Here is a 12335-nt window from a genome sequence, read left to right on the forward strand (position 1 = left end):
GTTGTTTTATGTTTGGATTGGATTGACCAAAACCCGCCCATGAGGTTGTTTAGCCAACACGTCACAGTTTGTTTGATTTCAGCGCCACGTTTCGTAACGCGGAAATGCTGCCGCAATAACAGACTTCTAAAGATTCCATGCAGCGAACATAGAATATTTAATACACTTTTGAATATCCAGTGTTCAGTTGATCCTGATAAGCGCTCACAGGTGTAAACATGACAGCTTTCTTCTTTCGTGAGGGGTGTCACAGCATCTTTGTTTCCAGATGTAACGTTAAAGAACGCGACACACGTCTCCCAGAAGTCCTCTGTAATTCAACCAATCTGATAACGATTTCGAAAGTCCTGAAGTGTTTCCATTTTTGCGTGTCCCGTATACATCAGACGTTTCGCCAGCGTTCCGTGGGCGTGACGTCTGAGGCCGAGACTATTATTATTGTAGCTGTGGCAATATGTAAAATCGTTTTTCCGTTTTGCTGCTGTTTTTAAGCTGTAGTTTTCTATGCGCCATTCTGAGATGATTTACTGCATGTTTCCATTAGTCCTCCTCCGTGGTGTTAATGGGAGAGGACGGATGGAGGAGGGAATATTTCCCAGTGTTAGTGGGCACCTGATGAACGGTGCTCGATGGAATCAATTTAGCCATTGGTCTGCGGATAACTCTTCTTTAGACAGAGCCTCATGTTTTGCTACTCTCTCTCCTTTTTTTATTCCCCCTTCTCTCTCCTTCACCCCCGTTTCTACCGTTTGGATGGATAGATAGCAGTATAGGTAGTTCTGTATCATGACCACTGAGTTGTGGCCCAAACAACACTGTCTATTTTTGTCCTTCCAGTCATATCACTAAAAGCGAAAGGCGGAGAATGAAAAAAGCCTTACAGTAGTATTTGTTCTCTTAATTGCTCAAACGGAGTTCTGGAATGGAAGAATCAATCTTCTTTATTGTTATGGTAGGGGAAATTAAAGGCAATGGAGTTGGCAGTATTTTATGGTGCTTTTGTCAGCGCTGTAGCGGTGCTTTATTGCTAATCAATGGCAAGTAGACTGACCCAAGCCCAGGAAAAGTGGCCTGCAATGTCAGCTGCTGTTCCAAAGGTGTTCTTACAGTAATCACCTTCTTTTTCCATGAGCGTAATAGGGATGTGCAAAATGACTAGGCAGTGGGTTAATCGATCAAGCAGTCATTTTGTTGGTTTTAAGGAAGTCTTGTTAATTAGGCTCGATCAGACCCTGATCAGATGTGTTTCTAAGAGTGTATAGACACAGGAAACAATATTATATCAACGAGAAAATGAATGGAGCACAAAAAGTTACTATTGTAACTATTTTCAGAATAGTTTTAAAGGGTTAGTCCAACCAGAAATGAAAATTCTTTCATGAATTGTGAAGTACTTATATTAAAAATCTCACAAAATATTCATTTATAACAAATATTACGATTTTGGAAAGTCAAAACCTTGCGTTCATGCGGGTCTGTATTTTTGTTGTTTTTGTTTTATGCTACTGCTGTTGGTTGCACCGCATGACTTCCATTTGGTGGACATAATTTTTTAAATATTCACAGTTTTCTTAAAACATTTTTCTCCCTAAGAAATGATAATACAAGATTTTGGCAAAATGTTTAATACAATTTTCATGCTTTTAACAAAACTGGTTTTCTTAATTTTCAGGCCAGTTTATACCCCTCATACTACAATTACTACAAATTATACAATTCATTTTAATTTAGAGGTTAAAAAAAAAAATACATCTGAAAAATAATGACTGCACTCTCAGATATATGGGCTACATGTTTCATTTTGAATGCACAATCATTTAAAAAATTTGAAGACCTTCAAATGATGCATAATAACAGGAACATTGCTAACGGCAGGCATCTTAAAGTCTAGCAGTTAATGTCTTGACATTTATTGTTGAAGGTAGTGGATCTGTTACACAACTGATACTTTCATATGTAGCAGCTGTGCTTTAAAGTGGGTTAATTTAAAGACGTGTTCAACTTCTAAGAGAGTTTTACAGTTCAGACAGCACTGGGAGACTGTTTATAAACTAACCGTTCAGCATGCTGTCGGCGCACTGAAACCATGTCCAAGACGTCGTGCTTCTTAATTTGTCGTCTTCAGTACACATCTGCTGAGATATCAGAAGGTAAATTGCAAACAAATAAACAAAAAAAAAATCTTGCTTTTTTTGATTGACTAAAAACCCTCAGTCTACAAAACCTAATGTTGGCGTTCCTGCACCAGCCAAGTGTTTAAAAAAAGAAAATGCTAATGGATATCTGTCCTAGGAGTTAGTTCACCCAAAAATTTGGTTTTTCTCATAGTTTACTCGCTTTTAGATTATTTCACAGATAAGACTTTCATTTATCTTCAAAACACAAACGAAAACATTTTTAGTGAAACTTCAGAAATGTACCCTTCCAACCATTGAAAGTCAATGAATTTTGATCTCGAGCTTCACAATACCATGTACCTTTGCTATTTTTAATATGCTTTTACATTGTCTTTACAAACTTAATGAAGTGTAACTCATGCAGATTTGTAATTTTTGGTCTGACTTTCTAATCCCTTTTTAGAGTATAGACCCTCTTGCGAGAATCCTAGTTGACCTTCATGTACAATCCTTAGAACATAAGAAACCAACTGTGTCCAAACTTTCAAGTGTTCTTCATCTTCTTTGGTTTCTTGTCTACATCTTTCCCTTTGTAAAACACTCTTCTGACCCTGCCTCCTTTGTGTCTCCTTCCTCCTTCTCCTCCTTCGCTCTGTCTGGCTCCAGCTCTAAAGAGTCCCCAGACTCTATTTCTCTCAGAAGCTGCAGTACAGAATTAAGCCAATCTGTCTTCATATTACTGCCTGTGTGCGGCCTAGATTGATCTGGCCGCCTGCCACTCCAGGCGGACACAAATCATTGGCTGGTCATGAAACCCTGGTCACCCCTCTTTTGATTGACAGCACTCTGCCTCGTCTATCTTGCACTCTTTTATTCTCTCTGCTTTCTCGGAATTACAGTCTCGGCATGTTATCTGTAAATAACACACATTTCATTATAAGATGGCTGGCAGGTACATTTTCTTCTTCCTGATCTGCTTAGTAGAGTCGTTTTCTTTAGTCATTCAGCGAATGCATTCGCCGTTGGTTGTAGATTAGCTCATATATGTTGTGACCACATGCACAGATCATCAGACATGCTCAGAAGAAGAGAAGCAGTTTCATGCAAATGTGAGTTTGGTTCCATCAAATAATGAGATCTTTCTGCTTTCATGACAATATTAGTAAACAAATGTTTGGCCAAGTGATTTAGTACTGAGTACATATTCCTGGTTCAGTAGCCTGTGTTGTTGTTTAGTCAAGACCAGCTCATTCTGTCCAAGACCTGGCCGAGACATAAGTAGGCTCGCACAAAGTCAAGCCTGACACCGTGTCCAGAGTTGAGAATCAGTTGCGACAGGCTTTGATCTCGCCGCCGTGTGGTCACGTGGTTCATGAAGCTCTCAGTAGATCCAAACAACTCACACTGTCGATATATTTGAATGGGTTTAAGTAAGATAGAAAGCAGTTTCACTATATTTGCAGCAATATTTAGTGATTATTAACAAATCATGCGCGTTGATTTGTTAATAATCACTAGATATCACTAACATCTACATTTTACCATGGCGTTATATTCTGGGGAGTGATGAAAAGACAGAATTAATGTATTTTTTTTAAATATGCTTTTTATTTGTATTAGAATTAGCACAATATTTAAGGTTAGAATTATAACATGTCCCAGAGAGTACATCTATTGGCCAGATTTCAGAGAGGTAAATTAATGTGTTAAAATGGCAAAAACTCCTGTAATTTCCTCAACTTTCTGGCGTGTGTGCTTGAGAATCACTGAAATGAATGGTCTTCAATGCTGGATCTATCCATAGCCTATGGGAGTGTCTGTTTCCCAACGGTTCTGACCGTGTCAACACTATACACAACTGCCTCTGACAGAATACCCACGATATCCCAATAAAAACACTTGACACCAAGATTGATAACTAGCATCCACTACGGACACTAAACTTCATGGGTGTTTTTAAAGAAAACTGGCAAAAAGCCAACGAAAATTGCAATCTTCTGCTTCTGCATCTTTGAGTCGTTTGCCTCGTTTGAGCATGTCGCATTGGTCCATTTCTTAAATATGAAAGGACGACATTTCCCAGTAAACCAGAATGAATTGAGGGTAAATAAGTGTTTGATCAGTCCACTCAAGGAACTGAAGCCAAACATCTTAAAGGTTCAATTTCCAGTGAGATCCCTTTAAAACCACAGGAACACATTCTGCAGGATTCAATAAGACTCTCCATCACCCGCACATTTCGTTCAGGTAGACACATTCTATATGCATCTCTCTCAATCTCTCTCTTTTTTTTCTTTTCATTTCACCCTGTGCTCGGTTTATTCTTAACACAAATTTATTTTAGATGGTTCAGGCAATTTCCACTGTCATGGTCCAATGAAACCTAGACATGAGGTCTCAGATAGCAGACGTAATGGGAGCTGCAGAACCGGGGGTTAATGTTCTTGTTAGTTGCATTTAGCTTGTTGGGACCAACAGCACCAAGGTCATGGCATGAGTTTGATTTCCAGCCAGCTCCAACCAGTTTTCCATCTTACAGTGTGAATATTTGGATTGTGCTCAGTAGATGTGAGTTATCTGAGCAGATCTGACGCTATCCCCGTGCAAACATAGCTATAATTTGTGTGTTATTAGTTGCGCCTTTGTCTTTTTTGTGACTTAGTTTTGATCAGATTCAGTTTTATTATACCAGAACTCCATATTTCCCAGCAATTGTACACAGACGTCAAACATTGCATCAGCTTTCCAAATGAACGCATCTGCCCTAGAGGATGAAATTTTATTGCTGCAGTCTGACATTCAGATGAAGGCAGAGTTTCAGCTGGACATTTTTGGAACCTCGATGAGAGAAAATATCCCAGCATCAGAAGATGTGCACTGAACCTTGACAGCCTTGTTTGGCTTAACATACTTCTGTGAGACAGCATTTTCCCACATGAAGATAACCGAATCCAAATACCGCTCAACCTGAACTGATGATCACCTGGATGCCTGTTTAAAACTCGCCTCAGCAGCTACTCTGCTGATTGCATTGGCTTGGCTGATTCATTTGAGTGCACGTCGTCTGAATTTTTTTATTTCTCTGAATGAAAAGTGCTTGCATCGTTTTATTTGAGTAAGGAAATCTGAATTTTTTAACTTATGCAGTCACACGGAGACCAAGACTGAGGGTCCACATTAAAAATCTGGGATTACAAAAATGTAATTTAATCTTGAAAACAAGCAGAATTTATTATTTAAAGAAAAAAGTCAAATAACCAATTTTATGATGTAAAATGAAGAAAAAAATAACAATTTCTTAAGGCAATAATCCCAAAAATATCTGGGTTAAAACAAACCATTTTGGGTTATTTGGGTAACCCAACATTGGGTCAAATATGGACAAACCCATTGTTTTAACCCATGCTGGATTGTTTTAATTAACTCAAATATTGAAATGTTGTGAAAATGAAATGAAATGAATAAAAATAGGATATAAATTAAAAAGCAGATACAAGATTACTAGAGAATACAGTAAAAATCTAAAAATTTGCATTTATTAAGTGAAAACATGGGCAAAAATATAAGACAAATTGAATTATGCAGCATAGTTTTCAACTCTTAATACATTTAACAAGCATTTAAGAAAGTGTATTAAATGGTTTCCTGTTATCTCTTTTAAACAAAACAGGTCCGGTGATAGTTTTAACGGTCAGTGAGATTAACCCAGGCGCTAACCCAACAGCAGGGTTACTCAAAAACCCAGTAGTGGAAAAGTAACCCAACACAATGACCCAACAGGCATAACCCACCAGCTGGGTTAAAAAAAGTAAACTACATATAAAATCCATATCAAATCGTCAATAGCAAACTAGTGGTTGGAAGAGATTGATTAAGAATACTTTTCCCGAGCCATCAACCTGATGTCGTCAGGAGAAGGAAATGTTTAGATTTTGTTTAAAAATGATCAAGACAAACTACATTTTTAAGTGAACAGTGAACGCACCAAGAATCAAAAATATTAATTAGAATAAAAAAGCAGTTTTGGAAAAAGGCAATTGATCTGCAGATGTAAAAGCACCCTAAGACACTCTTTGGATCATCTTAAATTATTCTGGAGAATATTAGCACCAGGTTTTAGACAAACCCGTGGACACTCTCCATGCATTTTATTTCTATTTTTCAAAAATGTGTTAAACTTAAAAAACAAAAAAAAAACCTGACCCTGCTTTCTATTCAGTTCAACTTTAATGCAGAACACTAAGATATAATGGAATTCACTTCATCCTAATTTGTCTTGGGGGGAAAATGTTTTATAAATGCAATGCAGAGACATTTTCATAAGGGTCTCACACTGCGTAGTACTGTAGATCTGTAAAATGCTGTACATCAAGCCGGTTTCAGTTGAGAATACTCTCAATCGATGTATATGAATGATGTTTATTTATTGGACACATTTAAGCTAAGTTATAAAATATAATATAAATAAAAATAACTCTACAGTCTACACTAGTTTTCAGGTGCATGGCAACCTAAGCACCAACATTTTAGCGATTCATAAATAATCTCCTATATTTCGATATGGAGATAAAGGTTAGAATCATCATTATTCATGTAGCTAGTATTACAACACATTGTGAGTGTATACAGTATTAGCACAGTTTATCGGTGGCTTTTAGGATCTGTTTGTACCCGGAAACAGTGGTACGTAACACTCCTGCTTTATTAAGCTGTTATTAAAGTCAATCTGTAGTTAAAATAATATCACAGAGTAGTAAGGTTGAATTTACTAGGGTTTGAATGTAGTAATCTATAGTTTGGCCTCGTTGCTCTGCAATGGGGCCCAGAGCGTGGTAATGATTGCTTTCTGTCACTTGCTGACTGACGAAAAACTCAGACAGTCCAGGCACGTCGGGATGCGCTCTCAAAACTGACTCCTGCTGTGATGAAACATGACAAAGGGGGAATTTACTCATTTGTTATCCTCCTGGAAGGCAGACAAAACAATGAGAGACATTATGGAAATCAGCACGACAGCACACGTCACCCTCGACCTGCCCTGACTGCGGCTCTGAGCTCAGTACGGGCTTATCTTTGTCTCAACTGTCAGCGCAGTCTTTGCTATTCTTAGCGTAATCAGTAGAAATAGTCTGAATGGAAATAGACCAGTTGCCCCGACATTAAAGCCTGCTCGGTGATGCAGTGCAAAGAAATACAGCACCGATATGCGTAATAAAGCTGGAAGAGGCATATTTAACAAACACTATAAAATGTATTGTGACGTTTAAAGGGGTAGTTCACCCAAAAACGTAAACTCTGTCATCTTTACCCACGATATGGTTACTTGTGTAACCTGTATGTATAAAACCAAATCAAAATGCAGATTTCGGCGCCATGCCTGAACGATCGATTTTAAAAGGGACGTGAGAAGCAGCATCGCTGGCGAAGTTAAAATTATTTCCAAATGCTTGTGAACTCGAGTCAGAAAGCTCTAATAATAGGAATACGACAAATCACGAGTGTGCATGTTGTTAAACCCAACAAAAGATTTTTGTCAAAGAATGACGCAGAAAATATGATCCATAGGCTACTGTAAAAAGAAAACATAGCTTAGCAATGGATTATAAATATACTTAAATGTTATAAAAAATTCCAGGGTTGGCTTGAATAACACATAAACTATACATTGTTGCAGTCGGCTGTTTAGTTTCTTTGTTTTATCATTCCAAACGTTTTTATCTTCTGTTTTTGGACAGTTAAACGAATAGTTCACCTCCCAAAAAATTAATAGCATATTTTACTCACCCCTAAGCCATCCTAGGTGTATGACTTTGTTCTTTCAGATGAACAAAGTCAGAGTTTTTAATAAATGTATCCTGGCTTTTCCAAGCTATGTAATGCTCATGGATAGTGACCATTATTTTGAAGCTCTGTGAATCGGTTATATCCATTATGTCCTCTGAAGCTGATTGATGGGTTTTTTGTAACTTTTGTAAATATGTCTAGTTTTCAAATTATAACCTAAATACCTGACTTCCTTACAAAAACCCATCGAAGACACGTGTTAACCCCTTAAGGCATATAGGTTGGTTTTACCTTTTTTAATTTTTTTTTGTTTTGTTTTGTAATTATCGGTTCTGGCTTCGAGGCACTTAATAAAAGTATTGATTTGGTATTGATCGCTTTTCTGTGTGAACTCACCATACTGTCCAAATTCAAAATTGCTTGCATTTGGTCCTCTAAACCATTCAAGTGCAGTTTATTTTTTCCCTGTCCTTGTCCAGTCTCTCTGATATGATTTGTTGTATTTTTAGCGTGCTGTTGGCTCAAGTGTCATTTGTCTTCAAATGTGGTCAACAGAATGCCTTTATTAGAGAATGTCACGCTTTAACAACAAGCAATCACTCAAACCCCTCTTAAAGAGTGTTGCAAGACCCTCAGCTTTTGTCGTTTAGTAGCAATCAGTGCAAGCGTTGCCCCCTCTGTGCTTAAGTCAACAATATCACCAGATGCAATTTCCAGGAAGAGCTATGGCTGAGTGATATTGAGTCTGCATGACCAAAATCACCCTCACGCTTCTTTTTTTTCAGTATGTTTGTGTGTTTCTGGGGAAAAAAAAACTCAAAATGGCTGTTTATACCGAAGCATAATACCGTAGTCGGCCCTATTTCAAAGGTAAATACGTTTCTGCTCTCATATATATCTCTGTTCTATAACCAAACTGACTTTTAATTTCTAACTTCTTGATTTGCCACGATGTGCATCAACTTGTTCCAATATACCCGAATCCATTCCGAACAAATATTTAATTGGAGTTAATTACATATGAGTGTGGAGAACAAACACCTCCACTTCCTCCTCCTCACCCTTTCCGTTTTTTTTTCCCGTAATGTGCACATTTTTTTCTTTAATATCAGTCATTTTTCCATTTCCGAGTTTATCTCTACGCCTCTGGGGGCTCTGAAAAGGTTGACTCATTTCAATTAAAATAATAAGCCTACGTGATAACAAGAAAAAGTCCTTCTGCACCAAATCGCAGTCATCTTAATGAAGGGGGTTGTGTTTTTTTTTAGAGGAGGGATGGCACAGACTGAATGTTAACATGGGGGCTCTTTTGTGTCGCTGTCGGTCACCTGTTTTGTCCTATGTTTGTCTGTTACTTTAACTTTAAGCCTTTAAGCTGTCTACTGCATTTTGTGTTGTTTTACTGTTCTATTGCAATCGTTTTGCTTTCTGTCTGGTTTTGTATAGCCTGTTCTGTACCTGTATATTGCCTATTTGTTGTACTATTTTATATATCTATATCCTTATATATGCTGTAATGCCTTTTCTACTATCTAACACTTAGTATAAAGCATGTCTCATGGTTAGAAAAACTTGGATCATACTATATCTAGTTAATATTTAGTGTATAGCATTTTCTATCCTGTTTTTCTATATCTTTATTATAAATGTTGTGTAAGTGGGTCTCAAACGGGGGCACAGGTGCATGAGGTGGTCTCCCAAGTACATGGCATTAACAAAAATATATATATATATCAAATATTCTTACATTTTTCATTTCTAGTTTGTGATTTATTTACAGATTTGGTTCAGCTTTGTTCTTCTAAGGCTCTTTTGCATACACCACATTATTTTGGGATATCAAACTGCGCACTGGTGTTTATGTACTGATAAGGAACACTTGCATCAAACTATACACGCCACAATTTTAATCCACGCGCAAAGAAAAGAGAACAGCGAAAATTGAGCTGGTGGATATCAAAGGCAAGATATTAATCCATTTGACCTCAAGGCTGAAACTGGTCTGTTTTTGACTCTAACTCAAAACTTTTCTTCCCTCTATACCGTTTCTATATAGACCAGTGATCCTCAAATCTGGACCTTGTGATCTATTTTCCTGCAGAGTTTAGCTCTAACCCTAATGAAACACACCTGAGCATGCCAATCAGTGTCTTCAGGATCATTAGGAAATCACAGGTAGGTGATATTTACTAGGGTTGGAACTAAACTCTGCAGTGCATTGGACCTCCAGGGTAAGATTCGAGGAACCCTGATATAGACCATTGACCAAACCTGTTATAAGCATTCGAAAATGATCAGGATTTGACAAGATCTCTCTGATGGTCTCTCCTGTTCTCTTAGTATATGTGCGGTTTAACTCCAGCCATGGTTTCCCGGTGGAGCTGGAGCAGGGCGCGAGTGTATCAGACCTGAAGGAAACAGTGGGACTTTTACAGGGAGTACAGCCTGATCGACTGCGGGTCATCTTCGCTGGACGAGAGCTCTGCAATGAATCCACACTTCAGGTGAAAAGAGTACTTATGGAAATAATATACATGTATGTTCCCACTTTGTATTAAGTGGCCTTAACTGCTATGTACTTAAATTGAAACTAATTATCTGGTATAGTGTACATATTGTGTATACAGTGTATTTTTTTCTATTTCTACAAATATACCCCAGCGACCTAAGACTGCTTTTGTTGTCCAAGGTCACAAACGTGAATTACTGCTTTGAAACATGATTAAAGTTGGCTGCCGAATGTAATGTCAAACAGTATGATATAGGAAAATAATATAATGTATAATATTGAATAACACTAGGTAATCTAATCATGCGCTTTAGTATGCAAGCCAACACATCAAAAATGGTTTACACAACAAAAGCTTATTATACAGCAAAGTACATACTTAAGTGTTTCAAGAAATATAGTCACTTGCACTAAAGCGACCTTACATTTTATTGCTGTTTTATACTTACATTTAAACTAAAAGTGCATAGTTAAATGCTTAGGCTTGCTTTGTTTTCTCAAGGGTTTGGTTTGACTTTCTCACTCTCTTTGAAAATTGTGTTTGAATAATTATTTTGCTCTTTGCTTGTAAGTGCTCGGGTCAAACCCTGTATTAGCCCGAGCAGGCAGCCTGTTATTACAAAGCTTTCAATTTCTCCCGTTTCCTCTATCGCTTTCGCTTACTGTCTCTCTTCCTCGGCGTTGTGAATGAGGAGGTCTCAGTGCGGGCTCTGTAAGAGCAAACAGAGCCAAAGGATCTCCTGAACTTTAGTCTGCAGTGCTTCATTAACCCTGACCTTCTTAATTATGCATTAAACCAGACACGCTGTCTGCAGCATTTAGAGGCACTTTTTGTTGTCCGCACACATTCATGCTAAAGAGGACCGAAATACCTGGAGAAAGCGATACAAGCATCTCAGTGGCAGCCGCTTGGCTGACATGCGTTCTTCCAACCCCAAATGTTTGAGTGAAAGCGTGGGTATAAGCAGTTCAGACACTGAAACGTGTCTACTAACAAGTTTGGCAGGGAAATGTTTACATTTCGAATCTCCCCGCAGTACTTTTAGAATCAGATTTATGCTCTTCTGTGTATACGTCAAGGTTTGTCTCGTTTTCGTCTCCAGAGTCAGAACAAAGCACAGTAGATTCTCGTGATTCATGGTACCTCATCTTCATTGATGAAACTCCTGCTGTGTGCGAGAGATGTAGCAGATGCTACGTGGAGCCCAGCTTCCCACCTCGTAACTCCACCGAAAATCATCCGCTCATCATTTGTGGTACTTACAGTAATATTTCAATCACGATAGAGCTGGAAAAAAAACGCACTTAGACATTTTCCCTGCCTGTTGCTAGTTTGACTTGAGGTTTTGATTGACAGAAATGACATTGAGAGCTGTGGTTGTGTCTCTACAGGTGTCATCCTGTTTTATGTGATTGTTCATACTTATAAATTATGGTGAAGTGACCATTCAGGTCATTTAGAATAAAATAAAAATGCCCTATTATGGATAATGAAAGGTTTATATGTTGGTTTTGGGAGTCCCCAACAGCAGGTTGACACGCATGCAAATAAAAAAAAAAAACACATTTTCTTGTAATATGCATTCATTTTTTGCAGCAGCTGTTTGCACTAAATGTACATTTTTAGTATTTTTTTTAAGTTAAAATAAACTACTTATTGCCAATAGCGGCAATTATCTGAACCTCAGTATTGTAATACTTCATAAAACATTTTGTAATAATAACTTATTGAGTGTACGTTTTAATTTTAATTAAATTTATTAAATGGATGCCATCTTACTGGGACCAAAGCCCTCACTACACCTACCCTAACCCTGTCTGATATGTTAGTTTTTATTACATTTTTTTTTATTACATTTTTTGATTATTGATCTTTGCGTGGCTCTAATCTGCAATGATCGATCAGATTGGTTGATTTTCATTTC

At 37.7% G+C, this 12335-nt stretch overlaps 1 protein-coding gene across 4 annotated transcripts in view; it reads left to right on the forward strand.

The window, feature by feature from the left end:
• Positions 1-12335, forward strand: part of prkn (parkin RBR E3 ubiquitin protein ligase) — a 93358-nt gene that overhangs the window by 12873 nt on the left and 68150 nt on the right. For 3 of the 4 annotated variants that reach the window (XR_006252394.1, XM_043255957.1, XM_043255959.1), the window contains exon 2: positions 10242-10405. Coding sequence is in view for 2 of the 4 variants with exons in the window: in XM_043255957.1 (XP_043111892.1) it covers positions 10242-10405 (164 nt within the window). In the remaining 2 variants the exon portion in view is untranslated. Of the gene's footprint in view, positions 1-10056; positions 10077-10241; positions 10406-12335 lie in introns of those variants that run through there. The other variant, XM_043255958.1, reaches the window with a different exon arrangement.

Source organism: Puntigrus tetrazona, chromosome 13 (assembly GCF_018831695.1).
Source record: "Puntigrus tetrazona isolate hp1 chromosome 13, ASM1883169v1, whole genome shotgun sequence".
NCBI lineage: Eukaryota > Metazoa > Chordata > Actinopteri > Cypriniformes > Cyprinidae > Puntigrus > Puntigrus tetrazona.